This window comes from Bombina bombina, chromosome 11 (genome assembly GCF_027579735.1).
Source record: "Bombina bombina isolate aBomBom1 chromosome 11, aBomBom1.pri, whole genome shotgun sequence".
Lineage (NCBI taxonomy): Eukaryota > Metazoa > Chordata > Amphibia > Anura > Bombinatoridae > Bombina > Bombina bombina.
This window is the reverse complement of record NC_069509.1, coordinates 96,626,649-96,654,584: the sequence shown is the minus strand read 5'-3', so window position 1 is coordinate 96,654,584 and position 27,936 is coordinate 96,626,649. Positions and strand designations below refer to the sequence as shown.

The 27,936-nt window shown below is 41.5% G+C and overlaps 1 protein-coding gene across 1 annotated transcript in view; it reads right to left on the bottom strand.

The window, feature by feature from the left end:
- UBN1 (ubinuclein 1) overlaps nt 1–27,936 on the bottom strand; it is a 412,348-nt gene that overhangs the window by 85,810 nt on the left and 298,602 nt on the right. Inside the window, exons 12-14 of the mRNA XM_053694221.1 lie at nt 19,735–19,785; nt 19,498–19,540; nt 18,401–19,411 (exon numbers count right to left, since the gene is read on the bottom strand). Of these exons, the coding sequence (XP_053550196.1) occupies nt 18,401–19,411; nt 19,498–19,540; nt 19,735–19,785 (1,105 nt within the window). The remainder of the gene's footprint in view (nt 1–18,400; nt 19,412–19,497; nt 19,541–19,734; nt 19,786–27,936) is intronic.

Here is a 27,936-nt window from a genome sequence, read left to right as displayed (position 1 = left end):
TAATGGAACAGGATGAATCACTCCCATTTTTAACAGGTCTTCTACACAATGCAAGAATGCCTGTTTTTTTATGTGGTCTGAAGACAATTGAGACCTGTGGAACCTCCCCCTTGGGGGAAGCCCCTTGAATTCCAGAAGATAACCTTGGGAGACTATTTCTAGCGCCCAAGGATCCAGAACATCTCTTGCCCAAGCCTGAGCGAAGAGAGAGAGTCTGCCCCCCACCAGATCCGGTCCCGGATCGGGGGCCAACATCTCATGCTGTCTTGGTAGCAGTGGCAGGTTTCTTGGCCTGCTTTCCTTTGTTCCAGCCTTGCATTGGTCTCCAGGCTGGTTTGGCTTGAGAAGTATTACCCTCCTGCTTAGAGGACGTAGCACTTGGGGCTGGTCCGTTTCTGCGAATGGGACGAAAATTAGGTTTATTTTTGGCCTTGAAAGACCTATCCTGAGGAAGGGCGTGGCCCTTGCCCCCAGTGATATCAGAGATAATCTCTTTCAAGTCAGGGCCAAACAGCGTTTTCCCCTTGAAAGGAATGTTAAGCAATTTGTTCTTGTAAGACGCATCCGCTGACCAAGATTTTAACCAAAGCGCTCTGCGCGCCACAATAGCAAACCCAGAATTTTTCGCCGCTAACCTAGCCAATTGCAAAGTGGCGTCTAGGGTGAAAGAATTAGCCAATTTGAGAGCACGAATTCTGTCCATAATCTCCTCATAAGAAGAAGAATTATTATTGAGCGCCTTTTCTAGCTCATCGAACCAGAAACACGCGGCTGTAGTGACAGGGACAATGCATGAAATTGGTTGTAGAAGGTAACCTTGCTGAACAAACATCTTTTTAAGCAAACCTTCTAATTTTTTATCCATAGGATCTTTGAAAGCACAACTATCTTCTATGGGTATAGTGGTGCGTTTGTTTAGAGTAGAAACCGCCCCCTCGACCTTGGGGACTGTCTGCCATAAGTCCTTTCTGGGGTCGACCATAGGAAACAATTTTTTAAATATGGGGGGAGGGACGAAAGGTATACCGGGCCTTTCCCATTCTTTATTTACAATGTCCGCCACCCGCTTGGGTATAGGAAAAGCTTCGGGGGGCCCCGGGACCTCTAGGAACTTGTCCATTTTACATAGTTTCTCTGGAATGACCAAATTCTCACAATCATCCAGAGTGGCTAACACCTCCTTAAGCAGAGCGCGGAGATGTTCCAACTTAAATTTAAATGTAATCACATCAGGTTCAGCTTGTTGAGAAATTTTCCCTGAATCTGAAATTTCTCCCTCAGACAAAACCTCCCTGGCCCCCTCAGACTGGTGTAGGGGCCCTTCAGAACCAATATCATCAGCGTCCTCATGCTCTTCAGTATTTCCTAAAACAGAGCAGTCGCGCTTTCGCTGATAAGTGGGCATTTTGGCTAAAATGTTTTTGATAGAATTATCCATTACAGCCGTTAATTGTTGCATAGTAAGGAGTATTGGCGCGCTAGATGTACTAGGGGCCTCCTGTGTGGGCAAGACTGGTGTAGACGAAGGAGGGGATGATGCAGTACCATGCTTACTCCCCTCACTTGAGGAATCATCTTGGGCATCATTTTCTCTAAATTTTGCGTCACATAAATCACATCTATTTAAATGAGAAGGAACCTTGGCTTCCCCACATTCAGAACACAGTCTATCTGGTAGTTCAGACATGTTAAACAGGCATAAACTTGATAACAAAGTACAAAAATCGTTTTAAAATAAAACCGTTACTGTCACTTTAAATTTTAAACTGAACACACTTTATTACTGCAATTGCGAAAAAGTATGAAGGAATTGTTCAAAATTCACCAAAATTTCACCACAGTGTCTTAAAGCCTTAAAAGTATTGCACACCAAATTTGGAAGCTTTAACCCTTAAAATAACGGAACCGGAGCCGTTTTTATATTTAACCCCTTTACAGTCCCTGGTATCTGCTTTGCTGAGACCCAACCAAGCCCAAAGGGGAATACGATACCAAATGACGCCTTCAGAAAGTCTTTTCTATGTATCAGAGCTCCTCACACATGCATCTGCATGTCATGCTTCTCAAAAACAAGTGCGCAATACAGGCGCGAAAATGAGACTCTGCCTATGATTAGGGAAAGTCCCTAGAGAATAAGGTGTCCAATACAGTGCCTGCCGGTTATTTTACAAAAACAGAATTTATGTTTACCTGATAAATTTCTTTCTCCAACGGTGTGTCCGGTCCACGGCGTCATCCTTACTTGTGGGATATTCTCTTCCCCAACAGGAAATGGCAAAGAGCCCAGCAAAGCTGGTCACATGATCCCTCCTAGGCTCCGCCTACCCCAGTCATTCGACCGACGTTAAGGAGGAATATTTGCATAGGAGAAACCATATGGTACCGTGGTGACTGTAGTTAAAGAAAATAAAATATCAGACCTGATTAAAAAAACCAGGGCGGGCCGTGGACCGGACACACCGTTGGAGAAAGAAATTTATCAGGTAAACATAAATTCTGTTTTCTCCAACATAGGTGTGTCCGGTCCACGGCGTCATCCTTACTTGTGGGAACCAATACCAAAGCTTTAGGACACGGATGAAGGGAGGGAGCAAATCAGGTCACCTAAATGGAAGGCACCACGGCTTGCAAAACCTTTCTCCCAAAAATAGCCTCAGAAGAAGCAAAAGTATCAAACTTGTAAAATTTGGTAAAAGTGTGCAGTGAAGACCAAGTCGCTGCCCTACATATCTGATCAACAGAAGCCTCGTTCTTGAAGGCCCATGTGGAAGCCACAGCCCTAGTGGAATGAGCTGTGATTCTTTCGGGAGGCTGCCGTCCGGCAGTCTCGTAAGCCAATCTGATGATGCTTTTAATCCAAAAAGAGAGAGAGGTAGAAGTTGCTTTTTGACCTCTCCTTTTACCTGAATAAACAACAAACAAGGAAGATGTTTGTCTAAAATCCTTTGTAGCATCTAAATAGAATTTTAGAGCGCGAACAACATCCAAATTGTGCAACAAACGTTCCTTCTTTGAAACTGGTTTTGGACACAGAGAAGGTACGATAATCTCCTGGTTAATGTTTTTGTTAGAAACAACTTTTGGAAGAAAACCAGGTTTAGTACGTAAAACCACCTTATCTGCATGGAACACCAGATAAGGAGGAGAACACTGCAGAGCAGATAATTCTGAGACTCTTCTAGCAGAAGAAATCGCAACTAAAAACAAAACTTTCCAAGATAATAACTTAATATCAACGGAATGTAAGGGTTCAAACGGAACCCCCTGAAGAACTGAAAGAACTAAATTGAGACTCCAAGGAGGAGTCAAAGGTTTGTAAACAGGCTTGATTCTAACCAGAGCCTGAACAAAGGCTTGAACATCTGGCACAGCTGCCAGCTTTTTGTGAAGTAATACCGACAAGGCAGAAATCTGTCCCTTCAGGGAACTTGCAGATAATCCTTTTTCCAATCCTTCTTGAAGGAAGGATAGAATCCTAGGAATCTTAACCTTGTCCCAAGGGAATCCTTTAGATTCACACCAACAGATATATTTTTTCCAAATTTTGTGGTAAATCTTTCTAGTCACAGGCTTTCTGGCCTGAACAAGAGTATCGATAACAGAATCTGAGAATCCTCGCTTCGATAAAATCAAGCGTTCAATCTCCAAGCAGTCAGCTGGAGTGAAACCAGATTCGGATGTTCGAACGGACCCTGAACAAGAAGGTCTCGTCTCAAAGGTAGCTTCCAAGGTGGAGCCGATGACATATTCACCAGATCTGCATACCAAGTCCTGCGTGGCCACGCAGGAGCTATCAAGATCACCGACACCCTCTCCTGCTTGATCCTGGCTATCAGCCTGGGGATGAGAGGAAATGGCGGGAACACATAAGCTAGTTTGAAGGTCCAAGGTGCTACTAGTGCATCCACTAGAGCCGCCTTGGGATCCCTGGATCTGGCCCCGTAGCAAGGAACTTTGAAGTTCTGACGAGAGGCCATCAGATCCATGTCTGGAATGCCCCACAGGTGAGTGACTTGGGCAAAGATTTCCGGATGGAGTTCCCACTCCCCCGGATGCAATGTCTGCCGACTCAGAAAATCCGCTTCCCAATTTTCCACTCCTGGGATGTGGATAGCAGACAGGTGGCAGGAGTGAGACTCCGCCCAAAGAATAATTTTGGTTACTTCTTCCATCGCTAGGGAACTCCTTGTTCCCCCCTGATGGTTGATGTACGCAACAGTCGTCATGTTGTCTGATTGAAACCGTATGAACCTGGTCCTCGCAAGCTGGGGCCAGGCCTGGAGAGCATTGAATATCGCTCTCAGTTCCAGAATATTTATCGGTAGAAGAGATTCTTCTCGAGACCAAAGACCCTGAGCTTTCAGGGATCCCCAGACCGCGCCCCAGCCTATCAGACTGGCGTCGGTCGTGACAATGACCCACTCTGGTCTGTGGAACATCATCCCTTGAGACAGATTGTCCAGGGACAGCCACCAACGGAGTGAGTCTCTGGTTCTCTGATTTACTTGTATCTTCGGAGACAAGTCTGTATAGTCCCCATTCCACTGACTGAGCATGCACAGTTGTAATGGTCTTAGATGAATGCGCGCAAAAGGAACTATGTCCATCGCCGCCACCATCAACCCGATCACTTCCATGCACTGAGCTATGGAAGGAAGAGGAACGGAATGAAGTATCCGACAAGAGTCCAGAAGCTTTGTTTTTCTGGCCTCTGTTAGAAAGATCCTCATTTCTAAGGAGTCTATAATTGTTCCCAAGAAGGGAACCCTTGTTGACGGGGATAGAGAACTCTTTTCCACGTTCACTTTCCAGCCGTGAGATCTGAGAAAGGCCAGGACAATGTCCGTGTGAGCCTTTGCTTGAGGAAGGGACGACGCTTGAATCAGAATGTCGTCCAGGTAAGGTACTACTGCAATGCCCCTTGGTCTTAGCACCGCTAGAAGGGACCCTAGTACCTTTGTGAAAATCCTTGGAGCAGTGGCTAATCCGAAAGGAAGCGCCACGAACTGGTAATGTTTGTCCAGGAATGCAAACCTTAGGAACCGATGATGTTCCTTGTGGATAGGAATATGTAGATACGCATCCTTTAAATCCACCGTGGTCATGAATTGACCTTCCTGGATGGAAGGAAGGATAGTTCGAATGGTTTCCATCTTGAACGATGGGACCTTGAGAAATTTGTTTAAGATCTTGAGATCTAGGATTGGTCTGAACGTTCCCTCTTTTTTGGGAACTATGAACAGATTGGAGTAGAACCCCATCCCTTGTTCTCTTAATGGAACAGGATGAATCACTCCCATTTTTAACAGGTCTTCTACACAATGTAAGAACGCCTGTCTTTTTATGTGGTCTGAAGACAACTGCGACCTGTGGAACCTCCCCCTTGGGGGAAGTCCCTTGAATTCCAGAAGATAACCCTGGGAGACTATTTCTAGCGCCCAAGGATCCAGAACATCTCTTGCCCAAGCCTGAGCGAAGAGAGAGAGTCTGCCCCCCACCAGATCCGGTCCCGGATCGGGGGCCAATATTTCATGCTGTCTTGGTAGCAGTGGCAGGTTTCTTGGCCTGCTTTCCCTTGTTCCAGCCTTGCATTGGTCTCCAAGCTGGCTTGGCCTGAGAAGTATTACCCTCTTGCTTAGAGGACGTAGCACCTTGGGCTGGTCCGTTTTTACGAAAGGGACGAAAATTAGGTCTATTTTTTGCCTTGAAGGGCCGATCCTGAGGAAGGGCGTGGCCCTTACCCCCAGTGATATCAGAGATAATCTCTTTCAAGTCAGGACCAAACAGCGTTTTCCCCTTGAAAGGAATGTTTAGTAGCTTGTTCTTGGAAGACGCATCAGCCGACCAAGATTTCAACCAAAGCGCTCTGCGCGCCACAATAGCAAACCCAGAGTTCTTAGCCGCTAACTTAGCCAATTGCAAAGAGGCGTCTAGAGTGAAAGAATTAGCCAATTTGAGAGCATTGATTCTGTCCATAATCTCCTCATAAGGAGGAGAGTCACTATCGAGCACCTTAAGCAGTTCATCAAACCAGAAATATGCGGCAGTAGTGACAGGGACAATGCATGAAATGGGTTGTAGAAGGTAACCCTGCTGAACAAACATCTTTTTAAGCAAACCTTCTAATTTTTTATCCATAGGATCTTTGAAAGCACAACTATCCTCTATGGGAATAGTGGTGCGTTTGTTTAAAGTAGAAACCGCTCCCTCGACCTTGGGGACTGACTGCCATAAGTCCTTTCTGGGGTCGACCATAGGAAACAATTTTTTAAATATGGGGGGAGGGACGAAAGGAATACCGGGCCTTTCCCATTCTTTATTAACAATGTCCGCCACCCGCTTGGGTATAGGAAAAGCTTCTGGGAGCCCCGGCACCTCTAGGAACTTGTCCATTTTACATAGTTTCTCTGGGATGACTAAATTTTCACAATCATCCAGAGTGGATAATACCTCCTTAAGCAAAATGCGGAGATGTTCCAATTTAAATTTAAATGTAATCACATCAGATTCAGCCTGCTGAGAAATGTTCCCTAAATCAGTAATTTCTCCCTCAGACAAAACCTCCCTGGCCCCCTCAGATTGGGTTAGGGGCCCTTCAGAGATATTAATATCAGCGTCGTCATGCTCTTCAGTAACTAAAACAGAGCAGCCACGCTTACGCTGACAAGGGTTCATTTTGGCTAAAATGTTTTTGACAGAATTATCCATTACAGCCGTTAATTGTTGCATAGTAAGGAGTATTGGCGCGCTAGATGTACTAGGGGCCTCCTGAGTGGGCAAGACTCGTGTAGACGAAGGAGGGAATGATGCAGTACCATGCTTACTCCCCTCACTTGAGGAATCATCTTGGGCATCATTGTCATTATCACATAAATCACATTTATTTAAATGAATAGGAATTCTGGCTTCCCCACATTCAGAACACAGTCTATCTGGTAGTTCAGACATGTTAAACAGGCATAAACTTGATCAGAAAGTACAAAAAACGTTTTAAAATAAAACCGTTACTGTCACTTTAAATTTTAAACTGAACACACTTTATTACTGCAATTGCGAAAAAACATGAAGGAATTGTTCAAAATTCACCAAATTTTCACCACAGCGTCTTAAAGCCTTGAAAATATTGCACACCAATTTTGGAAGCTTTAACCCTTAAAATAACGGAACCGGAGCCGTTTTAAGCTTTAAACCCCTTTACAGTCCCTGGTATCTGCTTTGCTGAGACCCAACCAAACCCAAAGGGGAATACGATACCAAATGACGCCTTCAGAAGTCTTTTATAAGTATCAGAGCTCCTCTCACATGCGACTGCATGCCATGCCTCTCAAAAACAAGTGCGCAACACCGGCGCGAAAATGAGACTCTGCCTATGCTTTGGGAAAGCCCCTAAAGAATAAGGTGTCTAAAACAGTGCCTGCCGATATTATTATATCAAAATACCCAGATAAAATGATTCCTCAAGGCTAAATATGTGTTAATAATCAATCGATTTAGCCCAGAAAAAGTCTACAGTTTAAATAAGCCCTTGTGAAGCCCTTATTTACAATCGTAATAAACATGGCTTACCGGATCCCATAGGGAAAATGACAGCTTCCAGCATTACATCGTCTTGTTAGAATGTGTCATACCTCAAGCAGCAAGGGACTGCAAACTGTTCCCCCAACTGAAGTTAATTGCTCTCAACAGTCCTGTGTGGAACAGCCATGGATTTTAGTTACGGTTGCTAAAATCATTTTCCTCATACAAACAGAATTCTTCATCTCTTTTCTGTTTCTGAGTAAATAGTACGTACCAGCACTATTTGAAAATAACAAACTCTTGATTGAATAATGAAAAACTACAGTTAAACACTAAAAAACTCTAAGCCATCTCCGTGGAGATGTTGCCTGTACAACGGCAAAGAGAATGACTGGGGTAGGCGGAGCCTAGGAGGGATCATGTGACCAGCTTTGCTGGGCTCTTTGCCATTTCCTGTTGGGGAAGAGAATATCCCACAAGTAAGGATGACGCCGTGGACCGGACACACCTATGTTGGAGAAATTCCCAAGATTAAAATAATTCCTCAAGGCTATGGAGTATAAAATATGTTTATATATAAATCGATTTAGCCCAGAAAATGTCTACAGTCTTAAAAAGCCCTTGTGAAGCCCTTTTTTTCTGTCTGTAATAAAAATGGCTTACCGGATCCCATAGGGAAAATGACAGCTTCCAGCATTACATCGTCTTTTTAGAATGTGTCATACCTCAAGCAGCAAAAGTCTGCTCACTGTTCCCCCAACTGAAGTTAATTCCTCTCAACAGTCCTGTGTGGAAACAGCCATCGATTTTAGTAACGGTTGCTAAAATCATTTTCCTCTTACAAACAGAAATCTTCATCTCTTTTCTGTTTCAGAGTAAATAGTACATACCAGCACTATTTTAAAATAACAAACTCTTGATTGAATAATAAAAACTACAGTTAAACACTAAAAAACTCTAAGCCATCTCCGTGGAGATGTTGCCTGTACAACGGCAAAGAGAATGACTGGGGAAGGCGGAGCCTAGGAGGGATCATGTGACCAGCTTTGCTGGGCTCTTTGCCATTTCCTGTTGGGGAAGAGAATATCCCACAAGTAAGGATGACGCAGTGGACCGGACACACCTATGTTGGAGAAATAGCAGGTCTGAGAAGATGACCTGAATATAAATAGGCCTTTCTTAGATAAGATTCAAGCTTCCTATCTAAAGGATCCTTAAAGGAAGTACTATCTAGGAATAGTGGTACGTTTAGCAAGAGTAGAAATAGCCCCATCAACTTTGGGGATTTTTTTCCCAAAACTCTATAGATTTTGCTGGTAAAGGATACAATTTTTTAAACCTTGAAGAAGGAATAAAAGAAATACCTGGCTTATTCCATTCCCTAGAAATCATATCAGAAATATCCTCAGGAATGGGAAAAAACCCTGGGGAAACCACAGGAGGTTTAAAAAAAGCATTTAAACGTTTATTAGACTGAACGTCAATAGGACTGATTACCTCACTATCCAAAGTAATTAACACTTCTTTTAATAAAGAACGCATATACTCTATTTTAAATAAATAAGTAGATTTGTCAGTGTCAATGTCTGAGGAAGGATCTTCTGTTTCAGATAGATCCTCATCAGAAGGGGATGAATTATGATGTAGTTTGTCATTTGAAATTTCATCAGCTAAATGAGAAATTTTAAAAGACCTTTTATGTTTATTAGAAGGTGGAAATGCAGACAAAGCCTTCATAATAGAATCAGAAACAAATTCTTTAAAATTTGCAGGTATATCATGCACATTAGAAGTTGAAGGAACTGCAACTGGCAATGTACTATTACTGATGGAAACACTACTTGCATGTAAAAGTTTATCATGACAACTATTACAAATGACATTCGGTGGAATAATTTCTACAATTTTACAACAAATGCACTTAGCTTTGGTAGAACCGATGTCAGGCAGCAATGTTCCAGCAGAAACTTCTGAGGCAGGATCAGATTGGGACATCTTGCACAATGTAAGAGAAAAAACAACATATAAAGCAAAATTATCTATTTCCTTATATGACAGTTTCAGGAATGCGAAAAAATGCAATAGCATAGGCCTCTGAAAGCAAAATGCAAGAGGCAAACAAACAAGGGGTATTGAAATAATGAAAAAAGTTTGGCGCCAAGTATGACGCACAACGTAACGTAAACTCTTTTTTGGCGCCAAAAATGACCGGAAATGACACACTTGCATCACTAATGACGCCGCAATGTGAAAGGTCTCGGCATCACGTATGACGCCAGAAATGACGAAGTTGTGTCATAAACTTACTTTTTCGCGCCAAAATTTTTTTCACGCCAAGAATGACGCAATAAAGATAAGCATTTGACGCACCCGCGGGCCTAATACCCGCAATTGCAAGAAGTAGTCAATTGAAAAAAAAAAGACTAAACCCCAGGTAAGAAATACATTTCTTAAAAATGTTTACATTCCCAAATATGAAACTGACAGTCTGCAGAAGGAAATACATGAACCTGACTCAAGGCAAATATAAGTACAATACATATATTTAGAACTTTAAATAAATGCATAAAGTGCCAAACTATAGCTGAGAGTGTCTTAAGTAAATGAAAACATACTTACCAAAAGACACCCATCCACATATAGCAGATAGCCAAACCAGTACTAAAACGGTTATTAGTAGAGGTAATGGTAAATTGAGAGTATATCGTCGATCTGAAAAGGGAGGTAGGAGATGAATCTCTACGACCGATAACAGAGAACTTATGAAATAGACCCCCGTTAGGGAAATCATCGTATTCAAAAAAGCGATACTCCCTTCACGTCCCTCTGACATTCGCTGTACTCTGAGAGGAATCGGGCTTCAACAATGCTGAGAAGCGCATATCTACGTAGAAATCTTAGCACAAACTTACTTCACCACCTCCATAGGAGGCAAAGTTTGTAAAACTGAATTGTGGGTGTGGTGAGGGGTGTATTTATAGGCATTTTGAGGTTTGGGAAACTTTGCCCCTCCTGGTAGGATTGTATATCCCATGTATCACTAGCTCATGGACTCTTGCCAATTACATGAAAGAAAAGTCAATTTGAAAAATTTCAGGTAAATTTTATATACATATACATATATATATATATATATATATATATATATATATATATATATATATATATATATATATATATATATACATATACATATATATATATATATGTATGTGTGCATTTCCCAAAATGAAACTGACAGTCTGCAAAAAGGAAATATACTGATAAACCTGAATCATGGCAAATATAAGTACAAACATTATATTTAGAACTTTACATTTTAAGTGCCAAACCATAGATGAGAGTGTCTTAATAAAGGAAAACATACTTACCAAAAGACACTCATCTACATAAAGTAGATAGCCAAACCAGTACTGAAACGAGAATCAGCAGAGGTAATGGTATATGAGAGTATATCGTCGATCTGAAAAGGGAGGTAGGAGATGAATCTCTACGACCGATAACAGAGAACCTATGAAATAGATCCCCGTTAGGATGACCATTGCATTCAATAGGTAATACTCCCTTCACATCCCTCGGTCATTCACTGCACTCTGAGAGGAATCGGGCTTCAGCATGCTGAGAAGCGCATATCAACGTAGAAATCTAGCACAAACTTACTTCACCACCTCCATAGGCGGCAAAGTTTGTAAAACTGAATTGTGGGTGTGGTGGGGGGTGTATTTATAGGCATTTTGAGGTTTGGGAAACTTTGCCCCTAATGGTAGGAATGTATATCCCATACGTCACTAGCTCATGGACTCTTACCAATTACATGAAAGAAATATACACACTTTATTTTATACACATTAGCACATACTACACACATACTATTTTATACACATTAGCACATACTACACACATACTATTTTATACACATTAGCACATACTACACACATACTATTTTATACACATTAGCATATACTACACACATACTTTATTTTATACACATTAGCACATACTACACATTAGCACACACTACACACACACACAATATATTTTATACACATTAGCACAAAATACACACACACTATATTTTATACACATTAGCACATACTACACATACACACACTATTTTATACACATTAGCACATACTACACACACACTTTATTTTATACACAACATATACTACACATACACCTTATTTCTCTTGTTAAGTGTATCCAATCCACGGATTATCCATTACTTATGGGATATTCTCCTTCCCAACAGGAAGTTGCAAGAGGATCACCCACAGCAGAGCTGCTATATAGCTCCTCCCCTAACTGCCATATCCAGTCATTCTCTTGCAACACTCAACAAAGATGGAGGTCGTAAGAGGACTGTGGTGTTTTATACTTAGTTTATTTCTTCAATCAAAAGTTTGTTATTTTTAAATGGTACCGGAGTGTGCTGTTTATCTCAGGCAGTATTTAGAAGAAGAATCTGCCTGCATTTTCTATGATCTTAGCAGAAGTAACTAAGATCCATGGCTGTTCTCACATATTCTGAGGAGTGAGGTAACTTCAGAGAGGGAATGGCGTGCAGGTTTTCCTGCAATAAGGTATGTGCAGTTAATATTTTTCTAGGGATGGAATTTGCTAGAAAATGCTGCTTATACCGGATTAATGTAAGTAAAGCCTTAAATGCAGTGATAGCTACTGGTATCAGGCTTATTAATATAGATGCATACTCTTATAAAAATGTAATATAAAATGTTTGCTGGCATGTTAATCGTTTTTATATATGTTTGGTGACAAAACTTATTGGGGCCTAGTTTTTTTCCACATGGCTGGTTTGATTTCTGCCTAGAGACAGTTTCCTGAAGCTTTCCACTGTTGCAATATGAGTGGGAAGGGCCTATTTTAGTGCTTTTCTGTGCAGATAAAAATAGAGACATTCAGCTTCCCTCTGCATGATACAGGACATCTCTGAAGGGCTCAAAAGGCTTCAAAGTCGTGTTTGAGGAGGGTAACAATCACAGTAGACTGTGGCAGTTGTTGTGACTGTTTAAAAAACGTTTTTGTCATTTATTATTCTGTTTTTGTTATTAAGGGGTTAATCATCCATTTGCAAGTGGGTGCAATGCTCTGCTGACTTGCTACATACACTGTAAAAATTTTGTTAGTGTAACTTCCTTTTTTCACTGTTATTTCAAATTTTGTCAAAATTTGTTTCTCTTAAAGGCACAGTAACGTTTTTTCTATTGCTTGTTAACTTGCTTTAAAGTGTTTTCCAAGCTTGCTAGTCTCATTGCTAGTCTGTACAAACATGTCTGAAACAGAGGATACTTGTTAATTATGTTTAAAAGCCATGGTGGAGCCCCATAGGAGAATGTGTACTAAATGTATTTATTTCACCTTAAACAGTAAAGATCAGTCTTTATCTATAAAAGAATTGTCACCAGAGGGGTCTGTCGAGGGGGAAGTTATGCCGACTAACTCTCCCGACGTGTCAGACCCTTCGCCTCCCGCTCAAGGGACGCACGCTAATATGGCGCCAAGTACATCAGGGACGCCCATAGCGATTACTTTGCAGGACATGGCTGCAATCATGAATAATACCCTGTCAGAGGTATTATCCAGATTGCCTGAATTGAGAGGCAAGCGCGATAGCTCTGGGGTTAGACGAGATACAGAGCGCGTAGATGCTGTAAGAGCCATGTCTGATACTGCGTCACAATATGCAGAACCTGAGGACGGAGAGCTTCAGTCTGTGGGTGACGTGTCTGATTCGGGGAGACCTGATTCAGAGATTTCTAATTTTAAATTTAAGCTTGAGAACCTCCGTGTATTGCTTGGGGAGGTATTAGCTGCTCTGAATGACTGTGACACAATTGCAGTGCCAGAGAAATTGTGTAGGCTGGATAAATACTATGCAGTGCCGGTGAGTACTGATGTTTTTCCAATTCCTAAAAGGCTTACAGAAATTATTAGTAAGGAGTGGGATAGGCCCGGTGTGCCCTTTTCCCCACCTCCTATATTTAGAAAAATGTTTCCAATAGATGCCACTACACGGGACTTATGGCAGACTGTCCCTAAGGTGGAGGGAGCAGTTTCTACTTTAGCAAAGCGTACCACTATCCCGGTTGAGGACAGTTGTGCTTTTTCAGATCCAATGGATAAAAAATTAGAGGGTTACCTTAAGAAAATGTTTATTCAACAAGGTTTTATTTTATAGCCCCTTGCATGCATTGCGCCTGTCACTGCTGCGGCGGCATTCTGGTTTGAGGCCCTGGAAGAGGCCATCCATACAGCTCCATTGACTGAAATTATTGACAAGCTTAGAACGCTTAAGCTAGCTAACTCATTTGTTTCTGATGCCATTGTTCATTTGACTAAACTAACGGCTAAGAATTCCGGATTCGCCATCCAGTCGCGTAGGGCGCTATGGCTCAAATCCTGGTCAGCTGATGTGACTTCAAAGTCTAAATTACTCAACATTCCTTTCAAGGGGCAGACCTTATTCGGGCCTGGTTTGAAAGAAATTATTGCTGACATTACTGGAGGTAAGGGTCATACCCTTCCTCAGGACAGGGCCAAATCAAAGGCCAAATAGTCTAATTTTCGTGCCTTTCGAAATTCCAAGGCAGGTGCAGCATCAACTTCCTCCGCTTCAAGACAAGAGGGAACTTTTGCTCAATCTAAGCAGGCCTGGAAACCTAACCAGTCCTGGAACAAAGGCAAGCAGGCCAGAAAGCCTGCTGCTGCCTCTAAGACAGCATGAAGGAACGGCCCCCTATCCGGCGACGGATCTAGTAGGGGGCAGACTTTTTCTCTTCGCCCAAGCGTGGGCAAGAGATGTTCAGGATCCCTGGGCGTTGGAGATCATATCTCAGGGATATCTTCTGGACTTCAAAGCTTCTCCTCCACAAGGGAGATTTCATCTTTCAAGGTTATCTGCAAATCAGATAAAGAAAGAGGCATTCCTACGCTGTGTGCAAGACCTCCTAGAAATGGGAGTGATCCATCCAGTTCCGCGGACGGAACAAGGACAGGGTTTTTATTCAAATCTGTGTGTGGTTCCCAAAAAAGAGGGAACCTTCAGACCAATTTTGGATCTAAAGATCTTAAACAAATTCCTCAGAGTTCCATCTTTCAAAATGGAAACTATTCGGACCATCCTACCCATGATCCAAGAGGGTCAGTACATGACCACAGTGGACTTAAAGGATGCCTACCTTCACATACCGATTCACTAAGATCATCATCGGTTCCTAAGGTTTGCCTTTCTAGACAGGCATTACCAATTTGTAGCTCTTCCCTTCGGGTTGGCTACAGCCCCGAGAATCTTTACGAAGGTTGTGGGCTCACTTCTGGCGGTTCTAAGCATAGCAGTGGCTCCGTATCTAGATGACATCCTGATACAGGCGTCAAGCTTTCAAATTGCCAAGTCTCATACAGAGATAGTTCTGGCATTTCTGAGATCGCACGGGTGGAAAGTGAACGAGGAAAAGAGTTCTCTATCCCCACTCACAAGAGTCTCCTTCTTAGGGACTCTTATAGATTCTGTAGAGATGAAAATTTACCTGACTGAGTCCAGGTTATCAAAGCTTCTAAATGCTTGCCATATTCTTCATTCCATTCCGCACCCTTCGGTGGCTCAGTGTATGGAGGTGATCGGCTTAATGGTAGCGGCAGTGCCATTTGCGCGCCTACATCTCAGACCGCTGCAATTATGCATGCTAAGTCAGTGGAATGGGGATTACACAGATTTGTCCCCTCTGCTAAATCTGGATCAAGAGACCAGAGATTCTCTTCTCTGGTGGTTGTCTCGGGTCCACCTGTCCGAGGGTATGACCTTTCGCAGGCCAGATTGGACAATTGTAACAACAGATGCCAGCCTTCTAGGTTGGGGTGCAGTCTGGAACTCCCTGAAGGCACAGGGATCGTGGACTCAGGAGGAGAAACTCCTTCCGATAAATATTCTGGAGTTAAGAGCAATATTCAATGCTCTTCTGGCTTGGCCTCAGTTAGCAACACTGAGGTTCATCAGATTTCAGTCGGACAATATCATGACTGTGGCTTACATCAACCATCAAGGGGGAACCAGGAGTTCCCTAGCGATGTTAGAAGTGTCAAAAATAATTCGCTGGGCAGAGACTCACTCTTGCCACCTGTCAGCAATCCATATCCCAGGCGTGGAGAACTGGGAGGCGGATTTTCTAAGTCGTCAGACTTTTCACCCGGGGGAGTGGGAACTCCATCCGGAGGCGTTTGCTCAATTGATTCATCGTTGGGGCAAACCAGAGTTGGATCTCATGGCGTCTCGCCAGAACGCCAAGCTTCCTTGTTACGGATCCAGGTCCAGGGACCCAGAAGCGACGCTGATAGATGCTCTAGCAGCGCCTTGGTTCTTCAACCTGGCTTATGTGTTTCCACCGTTTCCTCTGCTCCCTCGACTGATTGCCAAAATCAAACAGGAGAGAGCATCAGTGATTCTAATAGCGCCTGCGTGGCCACGCAGGACCTGGTATGCAGACCTAGTGGACATGTCATCCTTTCCACCATGGACTCTGCCTCTAAAACAGGACCTTCTAATACAAGGTCCTTTCAATCATCCAAATCTAATCTCTCTGAGACTGACTGCATGGAGATTGAACGCTTGATTCTATCAAAGCGTGGCTTCTCCGAGTCAGTCATTGATACCTTAATACAGGCACGAAAGCCTGTTACCAGGAAAATCTATCACAAGATATGGCGTACATATCTTTACTGGTGTGAATCCAAGAATTTCTCATGGAGTAAGGTTAGGATTCCTAGGATATTGTCCTTTCTCCAAGAGGGTTTGGACAAAGGATTATCAGCTAGCTCCATAAAGGGACAGATTTCTGCTCTGTCTATTCTTTTGCACAAGCGTCTGGCAGAAGTTCCAGACGTCCAGGCATTTTGTCAGGCTTTGGTTAGAATTAAGCCTGTGTTTAAACCTGTTGCTCCCCCATGGAGCTTAAACTTGGTTCTTAAAGTTCTTCAAGGAGTTCCGTTTGAATCCCTTCATTCCATGGATATTAAGCTTTTATCTTGGAAAGTTCTGTTTTTGATGGCTATTTCCTCGGCTCGGAGAGTCTCTGAGCTATCTGCCTTACAATGTGATTCTCCTTATCTGATTTTTCATGCAGATAAGGTAGTTCTGCGTAACAAACCTGGGTTTTTACCTAAGGTGGTTTCTAACAAGAATATCAATCAAGAGATTGTTGTTCTATCATTGTGTCCTAATCCTCCTTCAAAGAAGGAACGTCTTTTACATAATCTGGACGTAGTCCGTGCCTTGAAGTTTTACTTACAAGCTACTAAAGATTTTCGTCAAACATCTTCCCTGTTTGTCGTTTATTCTGGACAGAGGAGAGGTCAAAAAGCTTTGGCAACCTCTTTCCTTTTGGCTTCGGAGTATTATACGCCTAGCTTATGAGACTGCTGGACAGCAGCCCCCTGAAAGAATTACAGCTCATTCTACTAGAGCTGTGGCTTCCACCTGGGCCTTTAAAAATGAGGCCTCTGTTGAACAGATTTGCAAGGCCACGACTTGGTCTTCGCTTCACACTTTTTCAAAATTTTACAAATTTGATACTTTTGCTTCTTCGGAGGCTGTTTTTGGGAGAAAGGTTCTTCAGGCAGTGGTTCCTTCCGCTTAATCCCTGCCTTGTCCCTCCCATCATCCGTGTACTTTAGCTTTGGTATTAGTATCCCATAAGTAATGGATGATCCATGGACTGGATACACTTAACAAGAGAAAACATAATTTATGCTTACCTGATAAATTTATTTCTCTTGTAGTGTATCCAGTCCACGGCCCGCCCTGTCATTTTAAGGGAGGTCTAAAATTTTATTAAACTACAGTCACCACTGCACCCTATGGTTTCTCCTTTCTCTGTTTGTTTCGGTCGAATGACTGGATATGGCAGTTAGGGGAGGAGCTATATAGCAGCTCTGCTGTGGGTGATCCTCTTGCAACTTCCTGTTGGGAAGGAGAATATCCCATAAGTAATGGATGATCCGTGGACTGGATACACTACAAGAGAAATAAATTTATCAGGTAAGCATAAATTATGTTTTTATACACATTAGCACATACTACACACACACTTTATTTTATACACATTAGCACATAGTACACATACACTTTATTTTATACACATTAGCACATAGTACACATACACTTTATTTTATACACATTATTTTATACACATTAGCCCATACTACACACACACACTTTATAGTTATACACATTAGCATATACTACACACACTTTATTTTATACACATTAGCATATACTACACATACATACCCCCCAACTGTCCCGATTTTTGTGGGATAGTCCCGATTTTAGGGGTCTGTCCCGGGTTGCTAGCCATCTGTCCCGCATTGCCCCATGAATTATTTTATACACATTAGCACATTCTACACATACACTATTTTATGTTATGCACATTAGGACATACACACTATATTTTATACACATTAGCACACACACTTTATTTTAAACACATTAGCACACACGTTTGTACATCATGGCGTCAAGCACTTTGGTGTTTTTTTTTTTATTAATACATATTTTCTAACATAGATATGGCCAACATGTTGTTTTTGTATGTATTTCATATTATTGCGTGAAAGAATCACGCAAAGGAACTTTAGCAGTAAAAAATGTGATCTGATTACAAGTATTATATATTTCTTAATGATGTGTTAGAGAAAAATATTTTTTTTCTCACACTATCAGTCCAGATAGACATACATTACATTATATATATATATATATATATATATATATATATATATATATATATATATATATATATATATATATATATATTTCTGTTTTCTAGATGTTAAAAAAAATTGTCCTATCACACAACATACTTACATTGATATTGGGGGATGTCAGCAGCTTGGCTACTCCATGTGTACCTCCTCCTGAATGTTGGGGTGCCACTAGAGTTAGCTTCTGAGGTGGTTGAATGGGTTTTTTATTAGGAACAATGTTAGTATTTCTAGGGTGGCTTGGAGGAGGCTGGTTCATCGAAACAGTTAGAGTTAAATTCTGGCCATTAGCAGTTCCTGGGCTACTGCTTGGAGGAACTGGATTTCTGGGTACTGGTGGTCTGTACACCTGCTGCACAGTGGAGCTAGGTTTTCCTGGTTGCTTGACTACAAGGCCTGGAGACATTATGGGTTTGTGAAGGCTGTTTGAAGATGTGAGGTGAAAACCCTGAGGTTTAGAAGGTTTGGCTTGAGAGATGACTGGCCTTTGTGGAGGTGACAGAACTGTACTCCTTGGGCTTCCACTGAGAGTAGAATGTGGGAATGATCCCTTTGTGTGCTGACTGTTTATTTGGTAAAGTTTCACAGAGGGTTGCAAAGATGGGCTAGACAGCTGAGGAGTTTTTAACTGCATGTGATGATTTTGTTTCTGCTTTTCCTGCTGGATTTCAGAAGACTTCAAGCTTTGATTTGAGATTACTGTCTTTTTGTCCGGTGCTAATGTCATAGAGGTATCAACCAAAAACCCTTTAGGTGGCTGTAAGGAATTGGAGGAGATGGTCTGAGAAGGTGGTGGACATTGTTTCTTCTTTTCCTCTACCTGCAAAGTTTTCTCTAACAACGGAGAAGATGGAAAGTCAAAGCTGAAGCCTCCTGTCCGATTACTAACAGTTGTCAAATGTGCTGACACAGTTTCAAGAGACGGGGGATTATGAATAAGATCTCCATCAAGAGAGTTGTCCTGGGAGTAAGTTAAGAGTGGAGATGCAGCAGCTAAAGAGGGAGAGGATACAGGAGCAGATGCATCCTTGGTTGAAATAGAAACTGCTCCAGGAGGTCCAGGTGTCTCAGAAGGGGGAGAATCAGACTTGTTTACATGTTTGTGAGAAGAATCCTAGTAGACAAAGAAAGTTATACTTAGAGTTAAAGTGACTAAAAAGTATATAAATATGGGAAATAATATATCTCTATTTTGTTTACCTTTGAATTCAATTTCTGTTGAACTGCTACTTTGTTCTTAAGCCTATTGGAAAAAAACAAAACAAATTTAAGAATAACCAAACAGGAAACATTATGTAAAAATAAACTAAAAGGAGGAGGCATCAATTTATTTAAAGAATGAAGCAATATAATACTTATCTGCTTGTTTATCTAAATTAGACATTTTGCATGAAACGTGTATAGAATAAAGTATAACATTATTTTTGTAAAACTCACAAAATGGAACTGAGCTGTGGACAAATACGTCGGCTCTCCTTAAACAGAGTTCTGAAAAGGAAAGAAAAGACGCACACTTAAAACTGACAACTCAAAGCTTATCTAACCATTCATGTAGAGTGCATTATTTAAAGAAAACATTGACTAACCTTGGTCTGTAATATTAGCACACATCAATTATACATAAAAATTGGGTACTAATGTCAAACTTTTTAAAGTTTTATATATGAAAAAAAATAAGCTCTCCTTATGACTGCAAAGGAGAGTCAAATTACATTAAAGGGACAGTCTAGTCAACATTAAACTTTCATGATTCAGATAGGGCATGTTATTTTAAACAATTTTACAATTTACCTTTATCATCAAATTTGCTTTGTTCTCCTGGTATTTCTTAGTTGAAAGCTAAAGCTAGGTAGGCTCACATGCTAATTTCTTAGCCCTTGAAGGCCGCCTCTTATCTGAATAAATTTGACTTTTTAAAGCTAGAGGGCATTATTTCATATGTGACAGACATTGTGCTCATTCCTGTGGAGTTACCTAGAAGTCAGCACTGATTGGCTAAAATGCAAGTCTAAATCCCAAAAGGTAAAAAGTATATTAATATAACCGTGTTTGTTTTGCAAAACTGGGGAATGGGTAATAAAGGGATTAGCTATCTTTTAAAACAATAACAATTCTGGAGTAGACTTTAATAAATTAAAGCATATATAATATTACGGATTTAACCCACAGCTGTTCATTGAACACAGTGCGATCACCATACACAAACTGTTTTAAAAAAACAGATACCAGAATAAAAAGGAATATTAAAAATGTTATACAGATAGAAAAAAAGGATAGAATAACATGAATATTCATCGCTAGACCTAAATTGAAGCACAAGAAAGAAACATAACAGCTCTCTTTGTTAATCGAGAGAGTCACAGTTAAACAATGTATGGCAATAAAAGGGTCAGAATTACAGAACCTATTATTAAGGATAATTAAGACTAGTAGCATCACCATGGCAACTCTCACACAGTCACTATATAATGTAAACTCCGGTGTAAATGCATAAGAAAATATTACCAAAAAAAAACAACATAATTTATGCTTACCTGATAAATGTATTTCTCTTGTAGTGTATCCAGTCCACGGATCATCCATTACTTGTGGGATATTCTCCTTCCCAACAGGAATTTGCAAGAGGATCACCCACAGCAGAGCTGCTATATAGCTCCTCCCCTAACTGCCATATCCAGTCATTCGACCGAAACAAACAGAGAAAGGAGAAACCATAGGGTGCAGTGGTGACTGTAGTTTAATAAAATTTAGACCTGCCTTAAAAGGACAGGGCGGGCCGTGGACTGGATACACTACAAGAGAAATACATTTATCAGGTAAGCATAAATTATGTTTTCTCTTGTTAAGTGTATCCAGTCCACGGATCATCCATTACTTGTGGGATACCAATACCAAAGCACACGGATGATGGGAGGGACAAGGCAGGAACTTAAACGGAAGGAACCACTGCCTGTAGAACCTCTCTCCCAAATACAGCTTCCGAAGAAGCAAAAGTATCAAATTTGTAAAATTTTGAAAAGGTGTGAAGCGAAGACCAAGTCGAAGCCTTGCAAATCTGTTCAACAGAGGCCTCATTTTTAAAGGCCCAGGTGGAAGCCACAGCTCTAGTAGAATGAGCTGTAATCCTTTCAGGGGGCTGCTGTCCAGCAGTCTCATAGGCTAAGCGTATTATGCTCCGAAGCCAAAAGGAGAGAGAGGTTGTCGAAGCTTTTTGATCTCTCCTCTGTCCAGAGTAAACGACAAACAGGGCAGATGTTTGACGAAAATCTTTAGTAGCCTGTAAGTAAAACTTCAAGGCACGGACTACGTCCAGATTATGCAAAAGACGTTCCTTCTTGGAAGAAGGATTAGGACACAATGATGGAACAACAATCTCTTGATTGATATTCCTGTTAGAAACCACCTTAGGCAAAAACCCAGGTTTGGTACGCAGAACTACCTTGTCTGAATGAAAAATCAAATAAGGAGAATCACAATGTAAGGCAGATAACTCAGAGACTCTTCGAGCCGAGGAAATAGCCATCAAAAACAGAACTTTCCGAGATAAAAGTTTAATATCAATGGAATGAAGGAGTTCAAACGGAACTCCCTGAAGAACTTTAAGAACCAAGTTTAAGCTCCACGGGGGAGCAACAGTTTTAAACACAGGCTTAATCCTAACCAAAGCCTGACAAAATGCCTGGACGTCTGGAACTTCTGCCAGACGCTTGTGCAAAAGAATAGACAGAGCAGAGATCTGTCCTTTTAAAGAACTAGCTGATAAGCCTTTGTCCAAACCCTCTTGGAGAAAGGACAATATCCTAGGAATCCTAACCTTACTCCATGAGTAACTCTTGGATTCACACCAATAAAGATATTTACGCCATATCTTATGGTAGATTTTCCTGGTGACAGGCTTCCGAGCCTGTATTAAAGGTATCAATGACTGACTCGGAGAAGCCACGCCTTGATAGAATCAAGCGTTCAATCTCCATGCAGTCAGTCTCAGAGAAATTAGATTTGGATGATTGAAAGGACCTTGTATTAGAAGGTCCTGCCTCAGAGGCAGAGTCCATGGTGGAAGAGATGACATGTCCACTAGGTCTGCATACCAGGTCCTGCGTGGCCACGCAGGCGCTATCAGAATCACTGATGCTCTCTCCTGTTTGATTTTGGCAATAAGTCGAGGGAGCAGAGGAAACGGTGGAAACACATAGGCCAGGTTGAAGAACCAAGGAGCTGCTAGAGCATCTATCAGCGTTGCTCCCGGGTCCCTGGACTTGGATCCGTAACAAGGAAGCTTGGCGTTCTGGCGAGACGCCATGAGATCCAGATCTGGTTTGCCCCAACGATGGACCAGTTGCGCAAACACCTCCGGATGGAGTTCCCACTCCCCCGGATGAAAAGTCTGATGACTTAGAAAATCCGCCTCCTAGTTCTCTACGCCTGGGATGTGGATCGCTGACAGGTGGCAAGAGAGAGACTCTGCCCAGCGAATTATCTTTGAGACTTCTAACATCGCTAGGGAACTCCTGGTTCCCCCTTGATGGTTGATGTAAGCCACAGTCGTGATGTTGTCCGACTGAAATCTGATGAACCTCAGTGTTGCTAACTGAGGCCAAGCTAGAAGAGCATTGAATATTGCTCTTAACTCCAGAATATTTATTGGGAGGAGTTTCTCCTCCTGAGTCCACGATCCCTGAGCCTTCAGGGAGTTCCAGACTGCGCCTCAACCTAGAAGGCTGGCATCTGTTACAATCGTCCAATCTGGCCTGCGAAAGGTCATACCCTTGGACAGATGGACCTGAGAAAGCCACCAGAGAAGAGAATCTCTGGTCTCTTGATCCAGATTTAGTAGAGGGGACAAATCTGAGTAATCCCCATTCCACTGACTTAGCATGCATAATTGCAGCGGTCTGAGATGCAGGCGCGCAAATGGCACTATGTCCATTGCCGTTACCATTAAGCAGATTACTTCCATGCACTGAGCCACTGACGGGCGTGGAATGGAATGAAGGACACGGCAAGCATTTAGAAGTTTTGATAACCTGGACTCCGTCAGGTAAATTTTCATCTCTACAGAATCTATAAGAGTCCCTAGGAAGGAGACTCTTGTGAGTGGTGATAGAGAACTCTTTTCCACATTCACTTTCCACCCATGCGACCTCAGAAATGCCAGAACTATCTCTGTATGAGACTTGGCAATTTGAAAGCTTGACGCCTGTATCAGGATGTCGTCTAGATACGGAGCCACCGCTATGCCTCGCGGTCTTAGAACCGCCAGAAGTGAGCCCAGAACCTTTGTAAAAATTCTCGGGGCAGTGGCCAACCCGAAGGGAAGAGCTACAAATTGGTAATGCCTGTCTAGAAAGGCAAACCTTAGGAACCGATGATGATCTTAGTGAATCGGTATGTGAAGGTATGCATCCTTTAAGTCCACTGTGGTCATGTACTGACCCTCTTGGATCATGGGTAGGATGGTCCTAATAGTTTCCATTTTGAATGATGGAACTCTGAGGAATTTGTTTAAGATCTTTAGATCAAAGATTGGTCTGAAGGTTCCCTCTTTCTTGGGAACCACAAACAGATTTGAATAAAATCCCTGTCCTTGTTCCGTCCGCGGAACTGGATGGATCACTCCCATTACTAGGAGATCTTGCACACAGCTTAGGAATGCCTCTTTCTTTATCTGGTTTGCTGATAACCTTGAAAGATGAAATCTCCCTTGTGGAGGAGAAGCTTTGAAGTCCAGAAGATATCCCTGAGATATGATCTCCAACGCCCAGGGATCCTGAACATCTCTTGCCCACGCCTGGGCGAAGAGAGAAAGTTTGCCCCCCACTAGATCCGTTTCCAGATAGGGGGCCGTTCCTTCATGCTGTCTTGGGGGCAGCAGCAGGCTTTCTGGCCTGCTTGCCCTTGTTCCAGGACTGGTTAGGTTTCCAGGCCTGTCTGGAATGAGCAACAGTTCCCTCTTGTTTTGAAGTGGAGGAAGTTGATGCTGCTCCTGCCTTAAAATTTCGAAAGGCACGAAAATTAGACTATTTGGCCTTTGATTTGGCCCTGTCCTGAGGAAGGGTATGACCCTTGCCTCCAGTAATGTCAGCAATAATTTCCTTCAAGCCAGGCCTGAATAAGGTCTGCCCCTTGAAAGGAATGTTGAGTAATTTAGACTTTGAAGTCACGTCAGCTGACCAGGATTTAAGCCATAGCGCCCTACGCGACTGGATGGCGAATCCGGAATTCTTAGCCGTTAGTTTAGTCAAATGAACAATGGCATCAGAAACAAATGAGTTAGCTAGCTTAAGCGTTCTAAGCTCGTCAATAATTTCATTCAATGGAGCTGTCTGGATGGCCTCTTCCAGGGCCTCAAACCAGAATGCCGCCGCAGCAGTGACAGGCGCAATGCATGCAAGGGGCTGTAAAATAAAACCTTGTTGAATAAACATTTTCTTAAGGTAACCCTCCAATTTTTTATCCATTGGATCTGAAAAAGCACAACTGTCCTCAACCGGGATAGTGGTACGCTTTGTTAAATTAGAAACTGCTCCCTCCACCTTAGGGACCGTCTGCCATAAGTCACGTGTAGTGGCGTCTATTGGAAACATTTTTCTAAATATAGGAGGTGGGGAAAAGGACACACCGGGTCTATCCCACTCCTTGCTAATAATTTCTGTAAGCCTTTTAGGTATAGGAAAAACGTCAGTACACACCGGCACCGCATAGTATCTATCCAGCCTACACAATTTCTCTGGAATTGCAACTGTGTTACAGTCATTCAGAGCAGCTAATACCTCCCCAAGCAATACACGGAGGTTCTCAAGCTTAAATTTAAAAATTAGAAATCTCTGAATCAGGTTTCCCTGAGTCAGAGATGTCACCCACAGACTGAAGCTCTCCGTCCTCATGTTCTGCATACTGTGACGCAGTATCAGACACGGCTCTAACAGCATTTGCGCGCTCTGTATCTCTCCTAACCCCAGAGCTATCGCGCTTGCCTCTTAATTCAGGCAATCTAGATAATACCTCTGACAGGGTATTATTCATGATTGCAGCCATGTCCTGCAAGGTAATCGCTATGGGCGTCCCTGATGTAATTGGCGCCATATTAGCGTGCGTCCCCTGAGCGGGAGGCGAAGGGTCTGACACGTGGGGAGAGTTAGTCGGCATAACTTCCCCCTCGACAGAACCCTCTGGTGATAATTCTTTTATAGATAAAGACTGATCTTTACTTTTTAAGGTGAAATCAATACATTTAGTACACATTCTCCTATGGGGCTCCACCATGGCTTTCAAACATAATGAACAAGTAGGTTCCTCTGTGTCAGACATGTTTAAACAGACTAGCAATGAGACTAGCAAGCTTGGAAAACCCTTTAAAACAAGTTTACAAGCAATATAAAAAAACGTTACTGCGCCTTTAAGAAACACAAATTTTCCCAAATTTTGAAATAACAGTGAAAAAATGCAGTTACACTAACGAAATTTTTACAGTTTATGTAATAAGTTAGCAGAGCATTGCACCCACTTGCAAATGGATGATTAACCCCTTAATACCAAAAACGGAATAACAAATGACAAAAATGTTTTTTAAACAGACACAACAACTGCTCTACTGTGGCTTTTTACCTCCCTCAATACGACTTTTGCTGTGCAAAAAAACGCCAAAATAGGCCCCTCCCACTCATATTACAACAGTGGGAAGCCTCAGAGAACTGTTTCTAGGCAAAATTCAAGCCAGCCATGTGGAAAAAACTAGTCCCCAATAAGTTTTATCACCAAACATATGTAAAAAACGATTAAACATGCCAGCAAACGTTTTAAAATACACTTTTATAAGAGTATGTATCTTTATTAATAAGCCTGATACCAGTCGCTATCACTGCATTTAAGGCTTTACTTATATTACTTCGGTATCAGCAGCATTTTCTAGCAAATTCCATCCCTAGAAACATATTTTAACTGCACATACCTTATTACAGGAAAACCTGCACGCTATTCCCCCTCTGAAGTTACCTCACTCCTCAGAATATGTGAGAGCAGCAAAGGATCTTAGTTACTTCTGCTAAGATCATAGAAAACGCAGGCAGATTCTTCTTCTAAATACTGCCTGAAATAAACAGTACACTCCGGTACCATTTAAAATGAACAAACTTTTGATTGAAGAAATAAACTAAGTATAAAACACCACAGTCCTCTTACGACCTCCATCTTTGTTGAGAGTTGCAAGAGAATGACTGGATATGGCAGTGAGGGGAGGAGCTATATAGCAGCTCTGCTGTGGGTGATCCTCTTGCAACTTCCTGTTGGGAAGGAGAATATCCCACAAGTAATGAATGATCCGTGGACTGGATACACTTAACAAGAGAAAAGCTTATTTACATGATTTAAAAATAAAACACTGCTCTACAATAGCACACATAGGCAGATCTACACTCTGCATAGTGATTTAAATGGCTCCAAAAAGGTAAGATGAGCAAAAATCATAAAAATTTTAATATATATTTAATAGAATAGTATTTAAAAAATATAAAATTATTATAGCCTTAAATGTAGGGATTAAAATGTATTTTTATGTTAATTATTTTAAGGACAGTGACTAGTAATGAAGCTCTCTGGGAAACTGAAGCTGTCATTTTTTTTCAGGCTTTGGGCCTGATGATCTAAGGCTCTCCACTCAGGTGAAATGATTTAACACTGCATAATTTCTAGTGAAATTCTTAAATGGATATGAAAACCAAATTTTTTTTCTTTCATGATTCGTATAGACCATGCAATTTTAAGCAACTTTCTAATTTCTTCCTATTATCAAATTTTCTTCGTTCTCTTGGTATCTTTATTTGAAAAGCAGGAGTGTACGCTTAGGAGCCGGACCATTTTTTATTCAGCACCTGGGTAGCGCTTGATGATACTATACTTGCTATACTACTCCAAGGGGTGCTACTTGTTGTCCAGGGTAATATAGCACTGCTTGACATGACACTTCTGCTGCATTTATACTTTGTATTATATTTTAAATGACTTTACACTTCAGATTAAGTTTTATTATGTTTAAACTTTGCACTATTTGGCTATTTTGTATTTTATTTTGTATACAGCAGTGTTTTTCAGATTGTGATTTTACAAATTCTTATTACACTTTTAACAGTTACTGTGTAACTTTAACAAATTCTTTGTATGTTTATTTGTATCATTTACAAATTACATTGCACGTTGTATTTCTTGCATTTAAAATAAAACTGAAAAAAATGACAGCTTCAGTTACCCAAAGAGCTTCATTAGTTTCTATAGGTCGATAAGCAAAGAGTTTGGAGAGAAATTATAGTTCAGACTTCACAGGGGCTGAATTTTCTGAATTCTATAAGAAAAAGTGCATAACCTGGAATTCCCAAAGAGATGGGAAAATATGAAAATAATACCAAGCAACTGCCTTCCACAGGTCTTTTGCAAACATTTCATGAATGTTACTCCATGAAGGAACTATAGCACTGGTAGATTAGACCTGCTCCTAAAATAGGTGTGGATTTATTCCTAGCTTAATAAACCATAAGGGTCACTGAAAAGCATTGACTAAAAATGCTTTTAAAGTTTTCCTTTCATTGAACGAGAATGAAAAAAATATGTAAAATCACCATCAGCAGGTTCCAAATAGTAGTTAAA